At 39.5% G+C, this 26964-nt stretch overlaps 1 protein-coding gene across 1 annotated transcript in view; it reads left to right on the forward strand.

Annotated features, from left to right (window-relative positions):
• Window positions 1-3024: 3024 nt before the first annotated feature.
• GABRG3 (gamma-aminobutyric acid type A receptor subunit gamma3) overlaps window positions 3025-26964 on the forward strand; it is a 901118-nt gene continuing 877178 nt past the window's right edge. The window contains exons 1-2 of the mRNA XM_077482776.1: window positions 3025-4142; window positions 6372-6520. Of these exons, the coding sequence (XP_077338902.1) occupies window positions 4069-4142; window positions 6372-6520 (223 nt within the window). The 5' untranslated portion in view covers window positions 3025-4068. The remainder of the gene's footprint in view (window positions 4143-6371; window positions 6521-26964) is intronic.

Raw genomic sequence — 26964 nt, forward strand, 5'->3', positions numbered from 1 at the left:
GTTTTTTCCCATAAAAATCATGTTTGAAAAATTGCTGCGAGATAAAAAGTTGCAATGACCACCATTGTATTCTCTAGGGTTTATGCTAAAAAAAAAACATATGTAATGTTTGGGAGTTCTATGTCATTTTCTAGCAAAAAAAATGATGAATTTTACATGTAGGAGAGAAATGTCAGAATTGGCCTTGATGGGAAATGGTTAAAATCCTTATAATATACATAGTTCACCCAGAGGCTTTTTTTTTTTTAACAAAAGTGGAGTTACGCTTTAATACAACTTTACCAACATCTCACTATACTGTATGTGTAGTGAAATGGTATGCAGAATCAGAGTAGCTGGAAGAAGTCAATTGATATCCAGATTGAGTTAGAAGTTTCTCCTGTCAGTAGTAAAATATAACTTTCCGAAATGTCACTGAAGTCAACCAAATCTTAGAAAGCCTTTTAACATTAAAAGTACCCGACAATTTCTAGAGTTTTGGATTGAATAGAGCAAGTTATAGGAACGCTGTTTAGTAAAGCGTTTCCGGCGTTAGCCACAAGGGGATTCTGCAGGCAGAGTCATTTACAAATGTTGAATTACTTGGGCTTCCAAGAGCTGCATTCAAGTAATTGGCAAAGAGGTCATTCTGTCTCTCGGTGTAGAAAGGATAGGACGGGCGCCTTGTGTACAGGATAAGGCGCTGTCCACACTGCTGGTGCTGAAAGTCAGGCAATACGTAGACAAGCACACTCATCCTACCACCTACACGGGACTTTTATATTATTAATACACGTACCCCAAGTCTAATCATCTACATATTATCGGTTTCTCGCTAACACCAGACATCATTCATTTTTTAAGAAGACATGATTTTTTTTTTTTTTAAGTAAAACATTTATCAGCTCAGTTCATTAGCCGCCCATTTTCTTTATAACCAATGCAATTTTTCTAGTGGGGTCCTTGCATAAATGTAACATTATGGGCTAATAATGGCATGCTTCATAATGGCAGCTCATTATCCCTAACGTGGTTTAAATAGAGAATACAAATTGGAGTAACGTGTATTGCGATCTGGATGTGGATATCATTTCTGCCAATGTGAACTAGATCAAATCAAGCTAAATGATAATGATTTTGCAACTCCTCACTTTCATTCTATGACTATCAGTCTCACTAATGCTGGGAAAGAATCTAGATGGTTGGGATTATTTTATTAGGGGCAATGTGGCAGTGATGAATAGCGACCAATCAGCGATTGTCTTCTATTGCCTTTATTGTGCTTATCCTACATAATATTACATCTGATTGGTTGCTATGGAATATTCTGCTTAACTGTTTGCACTGCTCAAGGAGTCCCTGATCTTCTTTTCAACCTCACTAATTCTGTTTAAGAAAGATCTATAACTGGGATTATTTAAGAGAGGCAATGTTCAGGCAGTTCAAAGCGATCAGTCAACAATGCATAGCAACCAATCAGCGATTGCCTTCCATTGCCTTTACTGTGCTTAACCTCCAGAATATGACATATGATTGCTTGCTATGGGATATTCTGCATAACTGTTTGCACTGGTCAGAGTGTTCATGTTCTTCCTTTCAACTTTACTAACGCTCTCTGACAAAGATCCATGGTTGGGATTATTTAGGAGAGACAATTCATAGTGATCAGTCAACGATCATCTTCCATAGTCTTTACTGTGCTTAAAATATGGGAATTTCAATCTGGTTGCTATGGAATATTCTTCATAACTGTTTGCACTGATCAGAGTGGCCATGGTCTTCTTTTCAACCTCACTTTATACTGTCTGGAAAAAATCTACAGTTCGGATTATTTTAGATGTTCAAGCAGTTCATAGGGACCAGTCAACTGTTGTCTTTCATTGCATTTACTGTGCTTAACTTGCATTATATGACATTTTGTTGGTTGCTATGGGATATTCTGCATAACTGTTTTCACTGGACAGAGTGTCCATAATCTTTTTTTTTTTTTATCAACCTCACTAACACTGTCTGAGAAAGATCTATGGTTGGGATTATTTAAGAATGACAATTCATAGTGACCAGACAACGATCATCTTTCATTGTCTTTACTGTGCTTAAGCTATGGGATATTAAACCTGATTGGTTGCTATGGGATATTCTGCATAACGTTTTGCACTGGTCAGAGTGTCCATAATAGTCTTTGCAACCTCACCAAAGCTGTCTGAGAAAGATCTAGGTTGGGGTTGTTTAAGAAGGAAAATTCATAGTGTTCATTCAGCGATGGTCTTTCATTGTCTTACTGTGCTTACAATATGGGGAATTAAATCTGATTGGTTGCTATGGACTATTCGACATACCTGTTTGCACTGATCAAAGTGTTCCTGGTCTTCCTTTCAACCTCACTAACGCTGTCTGAGAAAGATCTATGGTTGGTATTATTTAAGAGGGACAATTCATAGTGACCAGTCAGAGATCATCTTTCATTTTCTTTACTGTTCTTAAAATATGGGATATTAAATCTGATTGGTTGCTATGGGGTATTCTACATAACTGTTTGCACTGATCAAAGTGTTCCTGATCCTCGTTTCATCCTCACTAAAGTTGTCTGAGAAAGGATCTAGATAGACGGTCGCTGTTGGGAGAATTTAATAAAGACAACGTGCATGCAACACATAGCTACCAATCAACGATTGCCTTTTATTGCCTTTACTGTATTAAACCTAGGGGATATGACATAGAATTGGTTGTTATGGGATATTCTATATTGCTGCACTGCTCAAAGTGTCCATGATTTTTTTTTCAATGTATATATATATATATATATATATATATATATATATATATATATATATATATATATATATATATATATATATATATATATATATATATATATATATATATATATATATATAAAACCTTATATGTACTAAGGGGAATCTGGCAAATGTGCATAGTAACCAATCAGTTTCTATCCTCAGCTTGTTCGTTTAAACTTTGAAAATAAAAGCTAAAATCTGACTGGTTACAAAGAACAGCTTCTCCAGGTTGCCCACTCTTAGTAAATCCCCCCTCGTGCACTAGGAACGTGAATTGCTTAGCCAATCATTGCCCGGATCCTCTACCGACAACTGTCACCGGCATTAACTCCTTATTAACTGCCATTGGTAACTGCTCTTGCAAAGATAGGGCTGACACTGTAATGAACTTTCCTGTTGGCAGTTGAGGAAAGATTTGAGCTGACTTCTCTGTCCCTAATATGATGTGTGTGTGTGCGTGCTCCACTTATGGGAAGGGAATGAAGTTTCCTATTTAACAAGCTGATCGTGTGATCGCATTGTTGGTAGCCTTACATCTCAGATGCAGAAGGCAGCGATGTAGCTTTGCTCTTGCCATGGGCAGATGACCGTACAGTCGCCAGCCTCTGGACTATGCCTATGCCCATCTCATGCCTGTCATTGTAGATGAGTTACGTCTGTCAACTCGTGCTCGCTCCATCTCCGGCAATGATGATGCTTCTCAGACTCCTTCACTCCGCCTCAGTTTTTAAGGATCATTTCCTAAGCACAAGAAAAAGCAAGTATTGTAAGACTGGATCGCATGAGCAGTAATGTACTGAGGGAGATAGCAGATTGCACACGTTTCCTGTAGTGGGATGCTCTTGTTGCTGCAGAGGTGCTTATGTTTCAGGTAGATTCCTGGGGATCAGGAGGAATATGGTGCTTGTGGATCTCAGACCTCCTCCAGTTGCAATCCAGTCTCTGCTCTCAGTCAAGACAGTCTATTGCTCTGCTGCCTGTTGGGACTGACATTCATACTCTCTGTATATAGGTGTGCTTCAATCACTGTGCCTTTTGCCCCTTGTTGCTTTTGGGAAAATCTCTCCTGCATACTACAAGTAGAAGAGGACAGGCAGAGTCCAACTGTGTGCAATTACAAGAACGTCTAAGGAGCCCTTGCTTGTCTTTGCATCTGGAAGCATTGCACTGGCATCCTACAAAGTAAAGGCAAACCTAAGTTACAGTCCAGGAGGAACAAAGAGACTCTGGATTTTTTACTTACATCACTGTGGGTTCACTGCATACTATTATATTTTGTACAGTGTACATGGCAACACTGCTTGCAGTCATGTCTACTAAGCTCCTAGTGCTTTTCCTCTTACTGTCGGTTTTCCAAGCCTGGTAAGTGAAAAAAAAAATCAACATTTATTATCATGATGTGCTTTATGTCTTGACTGTGTTGCACTGTCAGTGCAGAAGCCAGTGCCTTCAGTTTTGCTTGTTTAAAAATATTGCTTGTCCACAGAGTCCTGATGAAAGTGATTGATTGTACTCATATTAGTGAGGAAATTGAACTGAGCCAACTGATGCTACTCAGTATGTGTGCTGCTTGTCTCTTCTCTAAGGCAGTTGATCTTTTAGTTTATTGCTTTATAAAATACCTCTGCTTTGAACAGACAGTCTAGCAAAGGGCAATGATTTGGAATACTGCTCTAATGTGCAAACTACATTCAATTGAACAGCTACCTGTTTGAGTATTATTATTTTCACATCTTTATGGCTAACTTTGGTGAATGATATGCATTTAGCAATCAAGCACCGCTTTCCCTCTGATTTCTAATTGTGAGGGTGGCAATAATATGGTTTATAAAGAAGCAACTCCATTTTCACTGCTGGCAGTAACATTTATCTTCTTTTGTTGGAACTGAGCCAGTAAACTAAAAAGACATTTCAGCTGTAAGACGTGGGCTTTTTGTTATAACATACAGTACAAGAAGCAGTGAAAGTAACCCACAACAAGCATTATATAAAGAGTGCAGCTTTTTCTGGTCTGCCCACTCTAAGTTATTCACTTTGTGGTTAGCTGCAATGCATTACTACCTACTGTTGGCTTTTAAATTATCTCTTATTTTTTTTTTGCTTAATGCTACTTATTTGTGCATGGGCTGTATTTGCCACTACCAGCAATGACGTTTGTCCTCTGTGGTGCAGATAAGGCTACTGTAATTGAAACATGGAGTGCAGCTATAAAAAGTGGAGTATAGGTGTCTGCTAGAATCCTTCTTAAAACTCATTACATGAGTTGCTGTAGTTTGTTAGGGAATTGGTACATCACTACAATATAAATAAACATATATACAGGCATTCCCCCACTTTTAAGTACACAATGGGGTTTATTTACTAAAGCTGGAAATCAGGCTCACTTCTTCATAGAAACCAATGAGCTTCTAACCCCAGCTTGTTCAATTAAGCTTTGGTAATAAAACCTGGAAGCTCATTGGTTTCTATGCAGAAGTGAGCCTGATTTCGCACTTTCCAGCTTTAGTAAATAAACTCAATTGCGTACTTAAAAGTGGGGTATGCCTATATATATATATATATATATATATATATATAATGAATAATATCAGGCAAGAAGTATGGTGTCTGTATCTGGCTGCCTCTTAGCCTCTGTAATACATTTTTCTTGTAAGGCCTATGACAAGGATATTAATTCTTTAATATAGACTGGTCAACTTCTCTGTTCCAGCTGAGCTCCATTACATTTAGTAATGCCTAAGAGCATTGTCAATGTAATGGCTTATCCTTGCTCTTGTCTTATTCATTGCTGTGATATTGGGCTTCACAAATCTTGTAAGGAGGGAAGTTTCATGTCAAGGAACCTAACTGCACATATTCATTACCCCAAGTTCAGTTATATAATGTTAGAATTCTTATAAGTCCCATGTAGGTAAATTTTTTCAGTGTTTCATTTCACAAACAAAGAATCCTCATGTGGCAAACTATAGGTGACAGAATAACAGTAGTACATGTCAAGGCCTGGGGGGGAAAAAATTGAAACAATAATCATTAGCATAGTATATCTCAGTTGCAGTATTTCTCTAAGTATAGAAATACTAATTTCATGGAACTAGAACTGTTCATTACAAAGACAGAACATCTAAAAAGCTGTTTTTTTCTGACTTTCCAAAACCAAAGCATAAAATTCTTATGCATTTAGTATAATGTGTGTTCCATTTAACATTACTTATTTTTATTGGTGTTGTAAATACATTTGTGTTGTTACATTGCATTTCTCAGTATTTGCATACACAATTCATTTCAATCAACAGTTATGTAATGCTATTTGAATCATTACTACAGTGTTTTATGATAGAGTAGATCATATGTAATTGCACAGCACTGTGAAGAACAATAAGTCTGTCTAATACTGAAGGCATATTCTGGAAACAATGTTTTTTTTTGCTGCAATTTGTAAGTATCTGTTGCTTTCTTCAAAAGCATATGGAGGTTTATTGCTATAAATGTACATTTAAAAGCGAAGTGCAGACATCCACTAACATAACAGATGTTTCAAAGAAAATGATATATCAAAGGATGCATCAGTAAACAGTTTTATTTTTACTGCAGCTCAAGGAAGATCGATGATGATGAGTACGAAGATTTAACAATAAACCAAAAATGGGTACTGGCTCCAAAAACACAAGACACGGATGCTACACTTATACTCAACAAGTTGCTGAAAGAATACGACAAGAAGCTGAGACCTGACATTGGAGGTGAGTTTTCATCTTTTTCAAATTTAACTATACAAATTAATAATGTGGTGGTAGCAGAGTAGCCAATGATGTTGTGTACTATAATGTTGTGTTGATGCTATATGTGTTTCACCCTTGATAAAAGGAACACTCACAGGCAAGAGTGGGTTCATATAATTAACATGTACGACAATTAGCGCAATAACACACATTACAAATAATATTATTAAAACAACATGATGGCAACTTGTTGTAGAAATAGAAAGCTATTTAGCACCACTTAGTGAATAATTTGTACTTTCTGATCCACAGCAAGGTAGTGAGGTAAATAGAAATAAATGTGAATCTGAAAATATTGCTATTGCTATTTAATCAGCATTAGAAAATCTCTGGTTTCTGCTCTACTTTATAGATCTCTGACTATCAGAAAGCTGCATGCAGATAATAATTCAAAGTAGCTTTGCCGACAACAATTTATAATTACAATGAAATGTTAATCTATACAATACACTAATAGGCCTGGTAAAACAATTTACCTAGTGAACCACTGCATGTCAGGTTTAAAGGAACAGTCGAATCCAAAATTAGCTTTTTTAGGTATGTATAGTCAAAGAAAATTAGTAGTTGATTTAGTAAAGACCACAGTATTTACTCAATCCAGTCCAGTGACTAGTTTCCAATCAAATGAAAAGTACTTGTATTATCATCATATACATGATTTAAATTTAGATTTAAAGATTTAGTAAATAAAATCACTTCTTTAGCAAATCGCCTTTAACCACTAGCCGACCAGCCACCGCAGTTATACTGCGACAGGTTGGCTTGGCTGGGAAAATTGCCGTAGCTGTATGTCGCTCTCTTAAATCGTGACAGCAGGTGCCCAACGCGTGTCCCCAGAGCCAATGCACGTGCCTAATGGGCGCAATGACCGCCGGCCACCCGCGATCGCTCGTGACAGAGCGGGAACCGGGATTTGTGTGTGTAAACACACAAATCTCAGTTCTCTCATGGGAGAGGGGTCCGATCGTGTGTTCATACTCATTTTGAACTTCAATCTCTCTCCTCCCCTAGTCAGTTCCATGCCCCATACAGTTAGAACACACCCAGGGAACACAGTTAACCCCTTGGTCGCACCCTAGTGTTAACCCCTTCCCTGCCAATGACATTTATACAGTAATCAATGGCTATTTTTGTCTCTGATCGTTGTATAAATGTAATTTGTCCCAAAATAGTGTCAAAAGTGTTCAATCTGACTGCAATATCGCAGTCCCAATAAAAATCGCAGATCGTGCCATTACTAGTAAAAAAAATAAATAATGAAAATGACATAGATCTATCCCCTATTTTGTAGATGCTATAACTTTTGGGCAAACCAATCAATATATGCTTATTGCGATTTTTTTTACCAAAAATATGTAGAAGAATACATATTGACCTAAACTGAGGACATTTTTTTATTTAAATTTTTTTTAATTTTGGGATATTTATTATAGAAAAAAATTCAAAATATTGTGTTTTTATTCAAAATTGTCACATTTTTTGTTTCTAGTGCAAAAAATAAAAACCGCAGAGGTGATCAAATACCACCAAAAGAAAGCTCTATTTGTGGGGGAAAACTAATTTTGTTTGGATACAATGTTGCACATGCGTGCAATTGTCAGTTAAAACAAAACAGTGACGAATTGCAAAAAATGGCCTGGTCAGATAGGGGACAAATCATTCTGGGGCGGATGTGGTTAAGATATTTCAATTTAAAACAGTATCTTAAGAAAATCTTAACTTGCTATTGCCCACCAAGACTGCAGCTTGCAGTTTAAAGCATTCTTGTTGGTTTTTGTTAGCAGGATCAGCAGTAGTCCATTGTTTTGTGGAATAGGAAAGCTCCAAGCTAGAGCTGAATCTAAGCCCGAGTGACCAAGGGTACTCAAGACCATGCACAGAAGCAATTTTGTTCAATAATCCCAACACCTGCAGGAATTACTTTATATTTAATTTTAGACAGTTAAAAACAACAGATTTTTGTATTATTTACTTTATAAGAATAGACTACATGTGCTAAATATTTTTTAATAGGATATGATAAATGCAACAGATCACACTGAATCTGCAGCTTCATTTGCTGTTCTTTTTTAGTCCTCGTCATGATTAGAATTTTACATTTAAAGGAAAAAAAATGAAGAAAATACTTAGTTATATGCTCTGTGAGTAACAGTGGTGCTGATTTCTAATTATATAGAAATTATCCAGGAATGAAAGGGAATATGGCTAGTACTCACTGGGCCTGATTTAATTAGCCACTGGAAGTGAATGCCTGGCCTTCTTTACTATACATTAATCACTTGAATGGAAGTGTGGGCTATGCAACTTTTCACATTCACCTGTCTGATCACCTATAAGAACAACGAGCTACTTCATGTAGCGTTTCAATTAAGGAAAAAATACAGTAAGTAGGAGGGTAACTCATTTAGATGTATTTCCAAAAATGTTGCAGTACTCCATACTTATGAAAAGTGATCATACGCATAATACCATGATAATATTTCTATAAAATTATTATATAAATCATAACCATCATAACCATCATAAAAAAAAGAAATTATCTGATACATCCCATTCATAGGTTAATCCTATCATAAACTTGTGTTTAATCTCTACCTTTGGGGGACTCAGGGCTACTTTCATACCTAAATTCTCAGGCTTTATCTGTAAGGATTTAATGCTTGTACTGAGGTTTCCTAAATTGAGTACAGTGGAACCTTGGATTAAGACCATAATCCGGAGTACAAATTATTTCCAAGTGTTTCCATGTATTTCCAAGTGATTACAAGTATTTCCCAAAGGCTCCAAACAGCTCCAAACCGCTCTGAGTGTCCCCGGCGCTCCCGTACCTCTGGCCAAATGCAGTACTGCACACCCCATTAGCTTGAATTCTACTTGTTTTGAGAGACAACACCAACCAAGTCAGAATTTAAAAATAAAAAGTTACTCGTCTTTCAAAATGCTTGTTAACCACCTTACTCGTAAACCTAGGTTCCACTGCACATTCCCCTCAGTCCCAACTTTTGAACAACCATAGTGCTTGTCCTGTGTTAGTTTTTGAACAGAATTTGCAATATCTGCCAATTTTTCAAATTGATTAAAGTGACATTCTAGTGAAGAGTTTAAACCGGGTAAATTTCTCAGTTTATCTTCAGAAAAAGTAACACAGTTGAGAATTGTCATATAATCAGACACTACTAATATCTCACCCTCAGTATGAGAGAAAATCGCACCTGATGTTGGAGTGGAGCATCTTTTTAAAATGAAAACCTTAGGTTGTTTTTTTTTGTTTGCTTTTTGTAATTTATTTGCTGGATCAGATTTGGATCAGATTTGATGATCATACCTTCTTTTGTTCCTGTTTATAATCCTGTTTATCTCTTAAGAAATAGATCTCCTTAGATAATACAATAATAAGAACTCTTCATATGTGTTATTTTTGTAATATCATAATATGTTCATGGATTTCTTCCAGTACTGTGTGTTTATATCTGATTATCATTCCCATCAACTTGAAAGAGGTCTCATCTAAAATCGACATGCATTCTTTCCTAAACCACTCTTTTTTTAAATTAAAAGGGGGGGCTTTTTTAATATGAGTCTAAGAGGGATTTTATTTCCTTGCAAATACTTTGACAAGGCAGCTACATCCCATTACAATCTAGTTTACTTGGAACAGCAATCTCTTTAAATGGTTGAACAGGAGTGCAGGTTTCTTTATCATCTGCTATCTCATTGTTAAGAACTTGTCTCCTCACAGGGACTCATGTTGTAGCTGTTAAGCAGTCTTAATGATCTTAAGTCACCAGTAGAATTCTCTGCTATTTGAAGTTTAATAGTCTCTGCATTTCCACTATTGGAAAAATAATAATAGCTGCACTGAGCATATAACTATTAATATAATATTTTAGGCTTGGACTAACTTAACCACTTGGATTCCCTTGGATGCTTTCCCCAAAAGGAATCTAATTCAAATGTATGATAAGGGAAATCAACTTCTATACATGGCTACAATCATTTTTTTTCAGTCCTTCTGGCTTAGTCTGCCATAAACAAACAGTATCATTCCTCTTGTCTTAATGCCATACCCCAGTACCATACACAATAATAAATTAAGATTATAAGTATATATAAACGTATTGATTTCATGCGTTATTACTTACCATCTACTCTATCCCCTTCACGCCGACCGTACTCAAATTTGCATTCATGGCTTGAAGGGGTTATACTGGGATGATGCCTGTGGCGGCAGGCATCACCATGGTACCATTTTTTTAGAGCGGGCGGTTGGCTCTTTAGTGATAACAACCGCTTGGCTGTTATCTTAAAGGAGTGGGAGGGGACCTTCCCCCTATCTTGCCACCTTCCACCACTCTTCCTGGGCCTCCTGTCCCACTGGGGGACCCGAGTCACCAGCCAGCATATACACCGGCTGGGCTGAGACCCGAGCAAAGACAGATTTGGCTCTGATCTGGTCTCCAATGTAAATTCCCAGAAGTGACACCAAAATGTCACTTCCGGTTTACTTTGCTGCCAATGGCTCAGATTTTACACATGAACATAGATATCCACTTAATAAAACAGGACATAGCGATATGTATATGGTTAATACCCAGAATCATTATGATCCTTTGGATAACAAAGAAAATATGGGGAATTAATATATAACCCAATCTCCTCGTCAAAATTCTTCTTCTTTTTTAGGAAGATGCATGAGAGGCCACCCCAGGGGAACACAGTCGAGGCAATTGCCCCTAGAGAGACCGGTCGATGCAACCATACCATCCTCCCAGCACAAGGGAATGGTGGAATCCCCCAGAGTGGGAGAACAGTCCAGTAAGAGTTCCAAGGACAACTCACAAAGAGGTTTTAGAGCAGGGCAGAGAGTCCAGCAAAAAAAGACACAGAGAAGTAAACTAAGTGGAATATATAATCTGTCCCAAGTCGAACTTACCTGGAAAGAAACTAACATTTAAATGCTGGCTTGAAATGTACATCCTCCAAGCCCATTAATAAATTTAGTGTCTACATTGATATACATACGTATATTTGAAAAATAAATAAGAAAAAATATTTTCTATCCAACAATCACAATATTAGGAATACAAGGAGTATGAATATAGTGGGCATTGACAGTGGCCTTAAAAATAGATCCCTGTTTAATCCGCCACAACCCGCAAACCATCAGATAGAGGTATTTAAACAACTCATACTTAAAGATTTAGATGAAGTTCCCCCAAAATGAAAATGTTAATCCTAAGTATATCCAAGAAGGTATTAAAGCCTTAGAGAACAGGAAGAATGTAGTGATGTAGTGATCCACCCGGCTGACAAGGACGGGGGGGTGGTGATTTTAGACGAGAAATTTTACCACTCCCAACTTACCACCATGTTGGATGACAATAATACATACCTCCAACTGACCAAGGATCCTACCAATAAGTATAGGATGGATCTTTTTAACTTAGTGGACTATGGTTTTTACATGCGTGTGATTACTAAAAAAGAGAAAGATTATTTATGTCCTAGTTTTAATCGTATACCTACAATATACAGTGGTGTGAAAAAGTGTTTGCCCCCTTCCTCATTTCCTGTTCCTTTGCATGTTTGTCACACTTAAGTGTTTCGGAACATCAAACCAATTTAAACAATAGTCAAGGACAACACAAGTAAACACAAAATGCAATTTGTAAATGAAGGTGTTTATTATTAAAGGTGAAAAAAAATCCAAACCATCATGGCCCTGTGTGAAAAAGTGATTGCCCCCCTTGTTAAAACATACTATAACTGTGGTTGTCCACACCTGAGTTCAATTTCTCTAGCCACACCCAGGCCTGATTATTGCCACACCTGTTCACAATCAAGGCATCACTTAAATAGGAGCTGCTTGACACAGTAAGGTCCACCAGAAGATCCTTAAAAGCTACACATCATGCCGAGACCCAAAGAAATTCAGGAACAATTGAGAAAGAAAGTAATTGAGATCTATCAGTCTGGAAAGGGTTATAAAGCCATTTCCAAAGCTTTGGGAATCCAGCGAACCACAGTGAGAGCCATTATCCACAAATAGCGAAGACATGGAACAGTGGTGAACCTTCCCAGGAGTGGCCGGCCGCCCAAAATTACCCCAATAGCGCAGCGACGACTCATCCAAGAGGTCACAAAAGACCCCACAACAACGTCCAAGGAACTGCAGGCCTCACTTGCCTCAGTTAAGGTCAGCGTTCATGCCTCCACCATCAGGAAAAGACTGGGCAAAAATGGCCTGCATGGCAGAGTTCGAAGGAGAAAACCACTGCTGAGCAAAAAGAACATCAAAGCTCGTCTCAATTTCTCCACAACACATCTTGATGATCCCCAAGACTTTTGGGACAACATTCTGTGGACCGATGAGACAAAAGTGGAACTCTTTGGAAGGTGTGTGTCCAAGTATATCTGGCGTAGAAGGAACACTGCATTTCATAAAAAGAACATTATATCAACAGTAAAATATGGTGGTGGTAGTGTGATGGTCTGGGGCTGTTTTGCTGCTTCAGGACCTGGAAGACTTGCCGTGATAAAAGGAACTATGAATTCTGCTGTCTACCAAGAGATCCTGAAGGAGAATGTCCGACCATCTGTTCGTGTACTCAAGCTGAAACGAACTTGGGTTCTGCAGCAGGACAATGATCCTAAACACACCAGCAAGTCCACCACCGAATGGCTGAAGAAAAACAAAATGAACACTTTGGAGTGGCCTAGCCAAAGTCCTGACCTGAATCCTATTGAGATGTTGTGGCATGACCTTAAAAAGGCCGTTCATGCTCGAAAACCCTCTAATGTAACTGAATTAGGACAATTCTGCAAAGATGAGTGGGCCAAAATTCCTCCAGGACGCTATAAAAGCCTCATTGCACATTATCGCAAACGCTTGGTTGCAGTTGTTGCTGCTAAGGGTGGCCCAACCAGTTATTAGGTTTAGGGGGCAATCACTTTTTCACACAGGGCCATGATGGTTTGGATTTTTTTTCACCTTTAATAATAAACACCTTCATTTACAAATTGCATTTTGTGTTTACTTGTGTTGTCCTTGACTATTGTTTAAATTGGTTTGATGTTCCGAAACACTTAAGTGTGACAAACATGCAAAGGAACAGGAAATGAGGAAGGGGGCAAACACTTTTTCACACCACTGTATATGATCCCAAAAGTTCATAAGGACCCACTAAATCCACCAGCCAGACCAACAGTAAATATTATAGACTCATCCCGTGTTACATCCAATGTAGGACAGTATCTGGATCATTTCCTCCAGACTAGTGTAACTAGCACCAAGGCATACCTTAAAGATACCATAACATTTTTGCAACTGTTAAGAGATGTAATTATTTCTAATGATACAGAAATGTTCCTAGTAACAGCGGATGTTTTGTCATTGTATACATTTATACAACATGATGACGCATTACTGGCCCTTAATTGGGAATTCAGTAAAAGGAATGACATACCGTTTATTCCAAAAAGTTTTTAAGGATGGTTTTATATTTTTGTTTAACACATAACTATTTTTGGAATGCTGGAAATTTTTATAGTCAAAAAACAGGCATAGCAATGGGCGCTAAATTTGCGCCCAGTCTCACAAATGTATTCATGAGTGAGTGGGAGGATAAGTGGATCTATCAAAATAGAAGGAAAGAACTGGTGTTCTACCAAAGATATATAGACGACCTGTTTATGATATGGCAGGGGTCTGAATCCTTGTGTATTTTGTGGATCCTTGTGGAAATTGTTATAGTCAAAAAACAGGCATAGCAATGGGCGCTAAATTTGCGCCCAGTCTCACAAATGTATTCATGAGTGAGTGGGAGGATAAGTGGATCTATCAAAATAGAAGGAAAGAACTGGTGTTCTACCAAAGATATATAGACGACCTGTTTATGATATGGCAGAGGTCTGAATCCTTGTTAATTGAATACTCTGAATGGTTAAACAGTAATAACAACAATATTAAACTGGAATTTAACTGGAGCAGGGATCAAATTAATTACTTTGACGTTACAGTAATGAGAAAGGAAAGGAAAGCCAACTTACGTTATTACTTACTAATTACTAAAGCCACAGATTGGAACAGTTATATTCCAGTACAAAGTGGGCACCATCCTCAATGGTTGCGTAATGTACCAAAGGGGCAGTTTATGCGTATTCAATGTAACTGCTCCATGGATACAGATTACGTGACCCAAGCAGAACAGATAAAAAAATTGTTTCATAGAGAAAGGCTACAGAGCCCTGCCTTTAGAAAAACTGATTAGAGAGGTAGGTCAAACCTCACAGGAACTGAGTTTACAGCCATGAGTAAAGCATCAGGATGGAAAACACGAATGGGGCTTTATCAGTGGTTTTCATGAACAACACAGAGAGATAGAATCTATTTTCAGGAAACACTGGAATATCATGAGAATGGATAAAACTCTGTCTTCTGTATTACCGGCAGCTCCTTCTTTTATTTATAGAAGGAACACATTGTTCTGGGATTGGGTCGTTAAAAAAGTTTTAGATCCACCGAATAGGCAGAAAAAGCTTTGGGACCGTACAGGGTTTTATGCTTGCAGGAAATTCAAAGCATGCCAGCAGGTGACTACTCACCTTAGAGGACTGACAAGCTTTGTATCAACTGCAAATGAAAAATCTTTTTAAATGAAGGAATTTATATCATGTGCATCCACGTATGTAGTGTACGCTTCGGAATGTCCGTGTGGGCTAATGTATATTGGCTGCACTAAAAGGACACTCGCAAAAAGAGTATTGGAGCACATATATAACATCACGATAGGGTATAAAGACCACAGTGTGTCTCTACACTTCAGAGAGAAGCACAATAGAAACTCTGTTGGCCTCAAATTTTGGGGGATTGATAAACTGCACCCCGGATGGAGAGGAGCCAATATGGCTCGTGAAATATCCAGATGTGAAACCCAATGGATATATTTGACGAATACTCTTAGTCCTAATGGGATGAACATTGATCTGGATTTAAACTGCTTTATCAGCAATTATTAAAAGTAGGATATTTAATGGTGAAGCAGTATTTAATTCTGAAATCACAGCAACTCAGCATATAGATCAGTAATAAAACCATATAGAAAAGCCTCATAGTCGCAATAGTGGCCTTATAGAGCCTTCTCAGAAGTAAAATATAGTAAAATAACTGAAATAATAATACAATATAATGGATTTACAGGTATGGAGTAATATAATGTTCTATACATGAGGCATAAATAAATAGTTAAATTGGTTGCGGGCATTTGATTGTATTTAATTAAGGTCTAATCCATTTTACAAGTAATAACCTAGGTAAGAAGAAGCACTGAATGTATTATCTAAGAACATTTTATTAGTTTGAATAAGAAACATTGTAGTGTAAGAATATAGGCCATGCATATTGATTTGTTTTTATTGTTTTTAAGCATTGGTATTGTCAAAAGTAGGATTTCTGTAAGAATATATGTTGTATCACCTTATAAAATAGTTGGGCATTGTATAGAATAATGTGCTTTATTAGCACCAACTGATGGCTTGATACTCGGGAACAATGAAGGGACAAAGCCATCAGGGATGGAAGGGATGCTGTGCTCACGGAAGTCTGTAGGCACAATCCTAGCAGGTGGGCATTGTCTGCTGCAATGACGCTCCAGTTGATGAACATACAGGGGGGGGGGGCGGGGAGACTTTGACCACTCTCATAGAGTATTTGAAGAATGAGTCGTGCTGCGTGGCCACGCCCTGATACATTTCGTCATTACATCTTCAGAGGGTGACTCACCTGTCGACCACAGCTAAGTGTCATCCCGGGACTCATCATAGAAGGCGGTTCATTTGTACTACAGGTGGGGGTGAGCTTGATGCAGAGTTGAGAGAGACATGCTGTTTTATAGATAATAATCTTGTAAGAAAGGTTTTTAGCATTTTCAAATAAACAGTTTTACACTATGGAAAGCATCCCCTTGTATGTTTGCATGTCTGAGCTACTACACAAGGACCGCTGTATATCCAGAAGGGAGATATTCGCTTTCAGTTTGAGAGGATTTTAAAGGCTTTACATATACTTACCTTTAGTGAGTAGATTAACAAAGTGGTGCAGCAGTGACGGTGTAGAGGTTGTATATTCATCACTTAAGACCTGATTGGATTGGAAGCACTATAGATACCTCCGATTTTTATTGCATGGTCTTCACTTATTATTGATTTTCAGTAAATAAGGGTGTGGATGGACATTACCTTTTATGTCTTCATGTTGGTATTCAACAAATTGGCTGATAATGGTGCTTGTGCTATAACCTATGCTATTTACTAATTTTGCAAAGCATGGGAGTTTTTTTTTAAAACTGCAATATATGGAATAACATATTAATTATAGTGGCTAGAGTGCAGTTAACCTTTATATAGATTGAGCGCGGGGTTCTGCGCCACTTTGTGGCTTTGATATTTTATATTGTCACTTCCGGACTACTTGGCTGTCAATGGCTCAGATTTGAAAGAAATTACAGTGTTTAGAATCGCAAATTTTGGCGATCTGAATACTTTTAAGTGCAAAGGAGGGATTTGGGGTCTTTTAGACCCCCGATACCTCCATAAACAGTACCTGTCACCACCTATTGTTTACATTCCTTGTGAGAGCAAAAAAAGTGATCAGATTTTTATTTAATTTTTTTAAAGGGATAACCTAAAACAAAAAAAAATAAGAATAAAAAAAAGTTTAAATCCCCCTATTCCCCTTGTGCTTGTACAACAAAGAAAATGCATACTTAAACCTGCAAATGTAAACGGCATTCAAATCACACATGTAAGGTATTGCCACGATCGCCAGAGTGAGAGCAATAATTCTGGCACTAGACCTCCTCTGTAACTCAAATATGGTAACCGTTAAATTTTTTAAAGCATCACCTATGGAGATTAGTAGGTACCATAGATTGTTGCCATACCACGAGTGTTTGCAATTTCAAAGCATGACACGTTAGGTATCTATTTATTTGGTGTAACATCATCTTTCACATTATACAAAAAAAATTGGGCTAAGTTTACTGTTTTTTTTTTGTTTGTTTTTTTAATTTATGAAAGTGTGTGTTTTTTCACATATGAAAATAGGTTGGTGCTTCATTCCAGGTTTTCACCCACACAGCCCCTTAATCTTGAGTGTTGTCTCCCAGCTCACCCTGGTCACACATAGCCAAACAGAAGATAAAAGCTGAACTCCTAATCAATAATCAAGTATTTGTATTTGTATTGAAAAGTATTTGTATTGAAAAATTCTTGGTGCACTGGCAATCCACTTAAGCTCCCCCTTCCCCAAAGCTTTCGCTCAAAAAGAGCTTAGACTGCGCCCTCCCCACCCCAAAGCTCCTCCACTATCTTCTGCTCTTTTGCCGCTCTTTTGCTAGCGGTGGCCAGTCTTCTCCGTCATCTTGATCCCTCTTCTTCTGATGTTGACACAACTCTCTCTCCCGCTGTAATGCCGTGTGCGAGTTGTGCAACGACTTATATAGGCATGGGGTGCGGTCACTGGGTGATGTCAGTGACCCAGTGACCCCGCCCCTTATGATGTCACAGTCCCGGGGCATGCTGGGACTGTGAAGTCATAGCTGGAGCTGCCTAATAAATTACTTTAAAAACCTGTCTACTGTGTTTTTTTATTGACACTTTTTTCACTCAGGTGAATGGGTAGGGGTACGATGTACCCCATACTGATTCATATAGGATGGGGGGCGGGATCTGATTGCCCCCTTATTAAAGGGGGCTCCCGGATTCCAATAACCCCCCCGCCCGCAGACCCGACAACCAACGGCTAGGGTCCTCATCAACATGGGGACAAGGTGCTTTGGGGTGGGGAGGCCGCAGGGCTCCCCCTTCCCCAAAGCACCCACCCCCCATGTTGAGGGCATGCGGCCTGGTATGGTTCAGGAGGGGGGCGCTCTCTCGTCCCCACCCCCTTTCCTGACCGGCCGGGCTACGTGCTCGGATAAGGGTCTGTTTTGGATATTGGGGGGACCCCCAGACCATTTTTTTCAGCGTAAGGGGTTCCCCTTAAAATCCATACCTGAGCTAAGGGCCTGGTATGCTCTTGGAGGGGAACCCATGCCAGTTTTTTATTTAAAATTTGGCGTGGAGTTCCCCCTCGACAGCTGATTATGAAGTCGTGTTGTAAGTTGCCCCAAGTCGTGTTGAAGTCCCCCCAAGTTGCGCTGTGATTCATACTCAAGTCATGTCCAAGTTGCCTCCCAAAGTCGCGCTGCAAGTTGTGTTGCCCCTGTGTGAATGGACTCTAACTGTATGGACATTTATCTAGAGTAGAGCATGGATCTGTTTTCTTATACTTAGATGTACTATTGGTTATTTTTTGTGATGGGCAGCCTTTTGGAAATATTGTGATCCTCAAGAGGTTTGAAAAGAAAAGGGAAAGCTAGACATTTAAAGAAAACAAAGAGATTGCACAGCCCTGATACACAGTTTGGAGGTTCATCACCTCTTATACCGCCAGACTTCTCTACTGCAAAAAGTGCCAATTGTTGTACCCCCTCTGCACTCCTCTACTTCTCTCCTGCACATACTGCCTGCTGTCATATCTTTTACCTACACATACTGCTTCCTGCAATAAAAACCACACCATTCTCCTGCACATACTATCCTCTATCATAGAACAGTGGCTAATTGGTTAGTACTCCTGCCTAGGAGCAATATGGTCTTTATCAGTTTAAATGTCAACATTGACACCACCTGCCTAGAGTTGTAAATGAAAAGACCCATTATCACTTCACCCAATGACTGCAATCCATTGTGAATAAACTGATTTGTAACGCAGGACATAGAACTGGATCCACTGGATCACTGGTCCAGAAAATCTAAATAGATGTACTCATTGCTAATGATTTTTAAATAAATAGTATAGTGTGTTAGAAAGTGTTTTATAACTTAGCTGATAAAAAAGCAGTTGTAAATTGAATCAAGCTCCTGCCTGTTCCACTTATTTTAATGCAGTGGGGTTTTCAAACCTTACATGCATTCGTATACCCATCCGTTTGGTAGCAATGTTATCTGGTCAAAGTGAACATCATGCACATTTGCTAAAAAGCCAGTGATCCAGACATAATAGTCATGGCCTTGCATATATATGAACATGTATGTGTTCATGTGGAAGTTCATTGCGGCAAGGTTCGAGTAGGTATTCATCAGCATTCGTGCATGGGAATAATCGAGTAATGAATAAGCAATCTATTTTTTATATTCTTTTTTTGGATGAATGTTATAATCACACAGAGGAAGAAATAGGAATAGATTATACAATGAATATCATGCTCCTTGACCTCATTAGTATATTTGTAAGTTCCAGAAGTCTAATATGTATAATTAAACTATAATGAAGTTTTAGGTTCAGAGTCCTGAAAAATTATTTTAAATGATAAATGTATTTATATAGCTCATCTGCTTCAGAAAAAAACTAAAAGTCAGCAGCTACAAATACTGTAACTGCTGACTTTTAATATTAGGACACTTACCTGTCCAGGAATCCAGCGGTACCTTCACCTGAGCCAATTTTTCAGTCGGCTCTCGGGTGCTGCCACTGCCATCTCGGGTGAGGGAAACCAACATTGAAAACTTGTGGCTTCACAGTCGGTTCTCTACTGTGCATGCGCTTTGTGAATGCCCAGGCGACGTGCAGGAGGAGGGGGGCTGAACTTCCAGATGAGTTTTCCGCGGCAAACTCATCCCAAAGTGGGAGCAGGTACTTGTCAAAACCAAGTACCCACTCCCAGAAAGGTTCCAAATGTAGCAGGGGAGGGGGAGAAGGCAAGCAAGTGGAGCTTCACCTTTCGGGGGGAGCTCCGCTTTAAGTAATTTTGTAGTCTTTTAATATAACTATAGATACTAATAATCTTTAAAAATAAAGATTCTGCCCTTTTTTTCCCTGTACTTCTCTGCAAGCTGCCGTCACAGGCTTAGGCAACTATAAAAGTTAGAGTTATTTACATTAAGAATGATTGCCTCTGAAATGTAACTGCAATCTAGGACTGCACACAAGTAAAAGATGAGCTCCACATAGCCAATAATGAGTTTGTGCTGCATGTCTTTTAGCATTGCTAGGATGGTGACTTGAAAGAAAAAGCGGAACACATCCCAAAATACCAGTGGCAATGCCAGCAATAACTATACCTTTTGTCATTTCCCTTGCCACCCAGGAGGGGGAAACCAGTGCATGTGGGTATGCACACAGATACATATTGCTCTCAACTAAAATATATGCATTGAAACTTCAGTGTGTTCTGAACATGGTCTCTAATGGATTAACAAATTCTCCTCTTCCTCACTCATTAGCCTTGGGCTCAGAAGAAAGAAGCTTCTTAGCCATAAAACTGTTTCAAGTACCCAGCAAACTTTCAGAAAGGGTCTCCCTGGGGAACCTTATGTCAGCACTGTATTTAATACTGGTATAATAACAAATGTGACATGACAATTAACTATATTTCATGTAGTTTGACATTAGAACAAAGTAAACCCTCCAGATGCTATATTTGTAGTTCTACACTGTAGACAACAGGCCTTTTTTGGGCTTTGTTGAATTTTCATTGTAAAATTATTTTCTGCTTCACACTTGTGACTATGGAAAGTCATTGTTTCTGATGACTGTATAGCAATTGTGCAATAAATGTGACATTAGCAAGGGGTAGATGTAAGGTTATATTAAGTAATTAAGAAGCTGATAATGCATATGATATGTGCAGGTGTATCTAGCCAGTGCATATGCTTTTTAAATGTGTAAAATTATTCTCCTTGGAAAATGCAGTGAACTTGTGATGTGAAGGACACATTCATTGGTATAGAAAACACATTTGATTTAGAAATTTTCTATTAAAATATTGGATATAGTTATAGAAATTACACCCACTGAATCCTTTAATGCCATCGCCATCAAAAGTGTTGAATAATGTGAGGAAAAAACTGGAACCTCTGTCAGATGTTTCTCGATCTCTGGGCACCTTCTGGATAGATTTCCCCACACTTTCTGCACCAGTGAGCACATTGTAAGTAAAGTAGAATTACCTGACCATTTCACAGACAGAAAGAAAAAAAAGTGTCAAAAGGTCTAATTCTGCCACAATGAAGCGGAAGAAATACATCTATTTATTTGTCAATGTTGTAGACATTACGTTTACTTACTGTCTTGGTGAGAAAATAGGGAGAAAGGAGAACTCACCCCAGTGAGGTCATTGATAACAATAAAAACCTGGCAGGGCACAGTCATTTTAACTGAAAACATGCACCAGGGAGATTCATTTGCAGTGAGTGTCACATTCATGGCTATACTGTGTGTATATATATATATATGTATATATATATATATATATATATATATATATATATATATATATATATATATATATATATATATATATATATATATATATATATATATATATACATATATATATATATATATATATATATATATATACATATATATATATATATATATATATAATTATACAGTATATAAATGCCCCACTATATTATCGTTTTTTCTTACTTGCTTACAGCTAAACTCGAAGCAGATATAAATGAAACACAGATGAATGCACTTCTGCATTCATTAGCATGTTATTAAATGTATTTTTAATGCAGCTTTTGTAAAACCTGAATATATCGAATAGCTTACTGTGGTTTTCAAAGGCTTTATATTATTTTCCTCTAAAATACATTGTAAAAAACATGTTATACTTACCTGCTCTGTGCAATGCTCTGAACTTCTTCTGGGCTCCCCCACCAGCGCTCCGCTTCTGCATGCACCACAATAACAAGCTGCTTGCTATAGGGCACATACGTGGGCTTGCTCCTGAGCCAGGCTATGTGCATCCACACGCAGCATAGCTCAGCACACCCCCCAGTCCCCCCTTACTGGATTGGATTAAGAGCAGTAGGAGCCAGTGTCTCTGTGTCCTGTAAGGAGGGAGACCAGTGCCGCTACAGATGGGCACAGCGCTGCATTGAGATGGGACCCAGGTATACAGGGGGGTGGGAGGGTGATACTACCACTGGGACATTTTTTACCTTAATGTATTAAGGTAAAAAAATGTTCTGCACTGCCGCTGGTTTCCCTGCTCTCTGCTGAAGGGATGTAGATAAGTGGGGTGTATGGGGGGGGGGTCTGAACCCACCCAGGACATCCTGCCCAAATTCCCAGTTAGTCCCCTCAACTTGGAGCCACAGCAGCGGCAGCGGCAGTGTGGTTCCCATACTTCTCCCTCCTCCATTCTTGCTTCCTTCTCTGAAATTCGGGGCCTGGAGGCATACTGTCTTACCTACCGCTCATTCTACCACCACACCTTCTCTCTTCCTGGTATAGCACCTCCATCCATCCCTTCCCCCCTACCCCCAGGTTACAGTAACTATCACAACCTCTCCCACCTTTCTCCTACCCACCTAAACCTTCCACCCCAGCCAAAGCACCTTACACATGCCTCATTTTACCCTGCTTGTCACACTAGAAGTGTATTAGTCTGCTGACCCATTAAACAGTGCACTCCCTATGTGGTTGGTATCTTCATTAATTTGTTATTAAAGTGGTATAACCATACTAGTCTCAAAAATGCCCCCACTTACTACTGGTCCCTAAAATCTGCCTTACTTACTATGGATCCCTGAACTCTGCATCTCTTACTACTGACCCCTAAACTCTGTTAGGGGTCCCAATATTTACTGCCACTGTGCTTTTTGTTCACAATGAGGAGACTTATAATTTTGCACACAGGCCCACTGCTTTCAGAAAACACACCATAGCCAACTTTACTGAGCAGTACCAGAGGCACCATCTTGCGTTGCTCTTGCAGTTTGAGAGCTGAACCCTCCTCCCCAAAAGAAAAAAAAAAATTATCTACTGCCTTCTTTACCAGCTTTCAAACACTCCGCTGACTTTCCCACACAGTTTGCCAATGTTTCCCACACTCTGCACCGATGTTCTGCATACAGCTGCAGGATTGGATGATGTTAGCTGGAGATGAAGCTGCAAACTTCAGCCAATCCATGAAGAAGAGGTATCCAGCCAATGAGGTGCAGCGCAAGCTGTGCTGCATGCAACATCACTTCCTCCCAGCTTTCCTGTCTCCACACATTGCTAACATTGGAAAGAAGATAAGAAAGCATCCCTGCACAAGCTGCATTTGCAGATATGTTAAGAAATGTATCAGTGGTCAGACTTGGACTGCAAATTATAGTTTTTTTAATATAATCGTAATGTGTGTGTGGGGGGGGGGAGTGCAGTGTCCTATGGTGTGTTTTCTATATCACCATTTTTTTAGATAAATATATTTCTAAAGGTGTTATTGACATGACATTTTTACCACATGTCGGTAACAACCCAATAAATCCTTCTGTAACCAATGTCATCAGTATGTTTTGTAACAATAAGATTGTGAAGGTCTTGAGAGAGCTCTTTGCGTTTACTCATCATGAGATGTTTCTTGTATGACACCTTGGTAATGAGACACCTTTTTATAGGCCATCATTAGAGTTGATATTAAGATAAGAATAGGCCAAAACCATACCTGAGCAATGCATGGAACTAGCTTCTCCGTACAGGAGGTGTCTTGAAGCTGTCATTACCAACAAAGGATTTTTGTACGAAGTATTAAATAAATTATAGTTACCGTATATACTCGAGTATAGGCCGACCCGAGTATAAGCCGAGGCCCCCAATTTACCCCCAAAAAACTGGGAAACCTATTGACTCGTGTATAAGCCGAGGGTGAGATATGCCTGTCCATCCCTGTGTGTGTGTCCATCCATCCATCCATCCCTGTGTGTGTGTGTGTCCATCCATCCCTGTGTGTGTGTGTCCATCCATCCATCCATCCATCCCTGTGTGTGTGTCCATCCATCCATCCATCCCTGTGTGTGTGTGTGTCCATCCATCCATCCATCCCTGTGTGTGTGTGTGTCCATCCATCCATCCATCCCTGTGTGTGTGTCCATCCATCCATCCATCCCTGTGTGTGTGTGTGTCCATCCGTGTGTGTGTGTGTGTGTGTGTGTGTGTGTGTGTGGCCTTGTGTGTCCAGCCTACCTGTGTCCTGAGCCTCCGTCCGGTCCCGAGCCTCCGTCCGGTCCCGTCCCGTCCCGAGCCTCCGTCCGGTCCCGTCCCGTCCCGTCCCGTCCCGAGACTCCGTCCGGTCCCGTCCCGTCCCGAGCCGAGCCTCCGTCCGGTCCCGTCCCAGGATCACCGCTCTTCGTCGGCGCCCATTCCCCTGTTCAAATGCCGCGCCTCCCTGTCTGTGATAGGCGGAACACAATTTCCCAGCAGCCTGTGTTCCGCCTATCACGGACATCGTCTCATCCTCGTCCGTAGTACGAGGATGAGACGATGTCGGTGATAGGCGGAACACAGGCTGCTGGGAAATTCAGTGTTCCGCCTATCACAGGCGAAGGCGGAGCCGGAGGCGCGGCTTTTGAATTATAGAATGGCCGCTGTCTGTCTGCTCGACACGCTGATCGAGCAGGCAGACAGCGATGACTCGAGTATAAGCCGAGGGGGGCACTTTCAGCCTCAAAAAAGAGGCTGAAAATCTCGGCTTATACTCGAGTATATACGGTAGTCTGTTCAATACTTTTTCCTTGTGTTATTCCATTTTATTACATATAACTTCGTTTCTAAACTTATTTGTTTTGGTTTCTTTCTATGTATGAATTGTGTGGGCTGTCACCAACATGGTATATATTTCATGCCAATAGGCACCTTTAGAAATATGTTTACCATTTACCTAGAAAAATGATGACGTGTTTTATTTTACCCGCTATAGATACAGTATATATTTATATAGTATCATAAATATGTATAATATATATATATATATATATATATATATATATATATATATATATATACAGTATCTCACAAAAGTGAGTACACCCCTCACATTTTTGTAAATTTTTTATTATATCTTTTCATGTGACAACACTGAAGAAATGACACTTTGCTACAATGTAAATTAGTGAGTGTACAGTGAGCTTGTATAACAGTGTAAATTTGCTGTCCCCTCAAAATAACTCAACACACAGCCATTAAAGTCTAAACTGCTGACAACAAAAGTGAGTACACCCCTAAGTGAAAATGTCCAAATTGTAACCACCATTATTTTCTAGCACTGCCTTAACCCTCTTGGGCATGGAGTTCACCAGAGCTTCACAGGTTGCCACTGGAGTCCTTTTCCACTCCTCCATGATGACATCACAGAGCTGGTGGATTTTAGAGACCTTGCGCTCCTCCACCTTCTGTTTGAGGATGCCCTACAGATGCTCAATAGGGTTTAGGTCTGGAGACATGCTTGGCCAGTCCATCGCCTTTACTCTCAGCTTCTTTAGCAAGGCAGTGGTCGCCTTGAAGGTGTGTTTTTGGGGTCGTTATCATGTTGGAATACTGTCCTGTGGCTCATTCTCCAAAGGGTGGGGATCATGCTCTGCTTCAGTATGTCACAGTACATGCTGGCATTCATGGTTCCCTCAATGAACTGTAGCTCCCCAGTGCTGGCAGTGCTGGCAGCACTCATGCAGCCCCAGACCATGATACTCCCACCACCATGCTTGACTGTAGGCAAGACACACTTGTCTATGTACTCCTCACCTGGTTGCCGCCACACACGTGGACCAAATAAGATTATCTTGGTTTCATCAGACCACAGGACATGGTTCCAGTAATCCATGTCCTTAGTCTGCTTGTCTTCAGCAAACTGTTTGCAGGCTTTCCTGTGCATCATCTTTATAAGAGGCTTTCTTATGTGATGACAGCCATGCAGACTAATTTAATGCAGTGTGCGGCATATGTTCTGAGCACTGACAGGCTGACCCCCCACCCCTTCAACCTCTGCAGCAATGCTGGCAGCACTCATACATCTATTTCCCAAAGGCAACCTCTGGATATGACACTGAGCATGTGCACCCAACTTCTTTGGTAGACCATGGTGAGGACTGTTCTGAGTGGAACCTGTCCTGTTAAATCATGGTATGGTCTTGGCCACCATGCTGCGGCTCAGTTTCAAGGCAATCTTCTTATAGCCTGGGCCCTCTTTATGTAGAGCAACAATTCTTTTTTTCAACTTGAAAACAAAAAACAAAAAAAAACCTTTTTTTTCAGATCTTCAGAGAGTTCTTTGCCATGAGGTGCCATTTTGAACTTCCGGCGACTAGTATGAGAGAGTGAGAGAGTGATAACACCAAATTTACCAAACCTGCTCCCCATTCACATCTCAGATCATGTAACACTAACGTCCCACATGACATCGGGGAGGGAAAATGGCTAATTGGGCCCAATTTGGACATTTTTTCACTTAGGGGTGTACTCGCGTTTGTTGCCAGTGGTATAGACATTAATGGCTGTGTGTTGCCTTATTTTGAGGGAACAGCAAATG

Source organism: Lithobates pipiens, unplaced genomic scaffold (genome assembly GCF_037356315.1).
Source record: "Lithobates pipiens isolate NorthernLeopardFrog02 unplaced genomic scaffold, aLitPip1_a1.2 Scaffold_16, whole genome shotgun sequence".
Classification (NCBI taxonomy): Eukaryota; Metazoa; Chordata; class Amphibia; order Anura; family Ranidae; genus Lithobates; species Lithobates pipiens.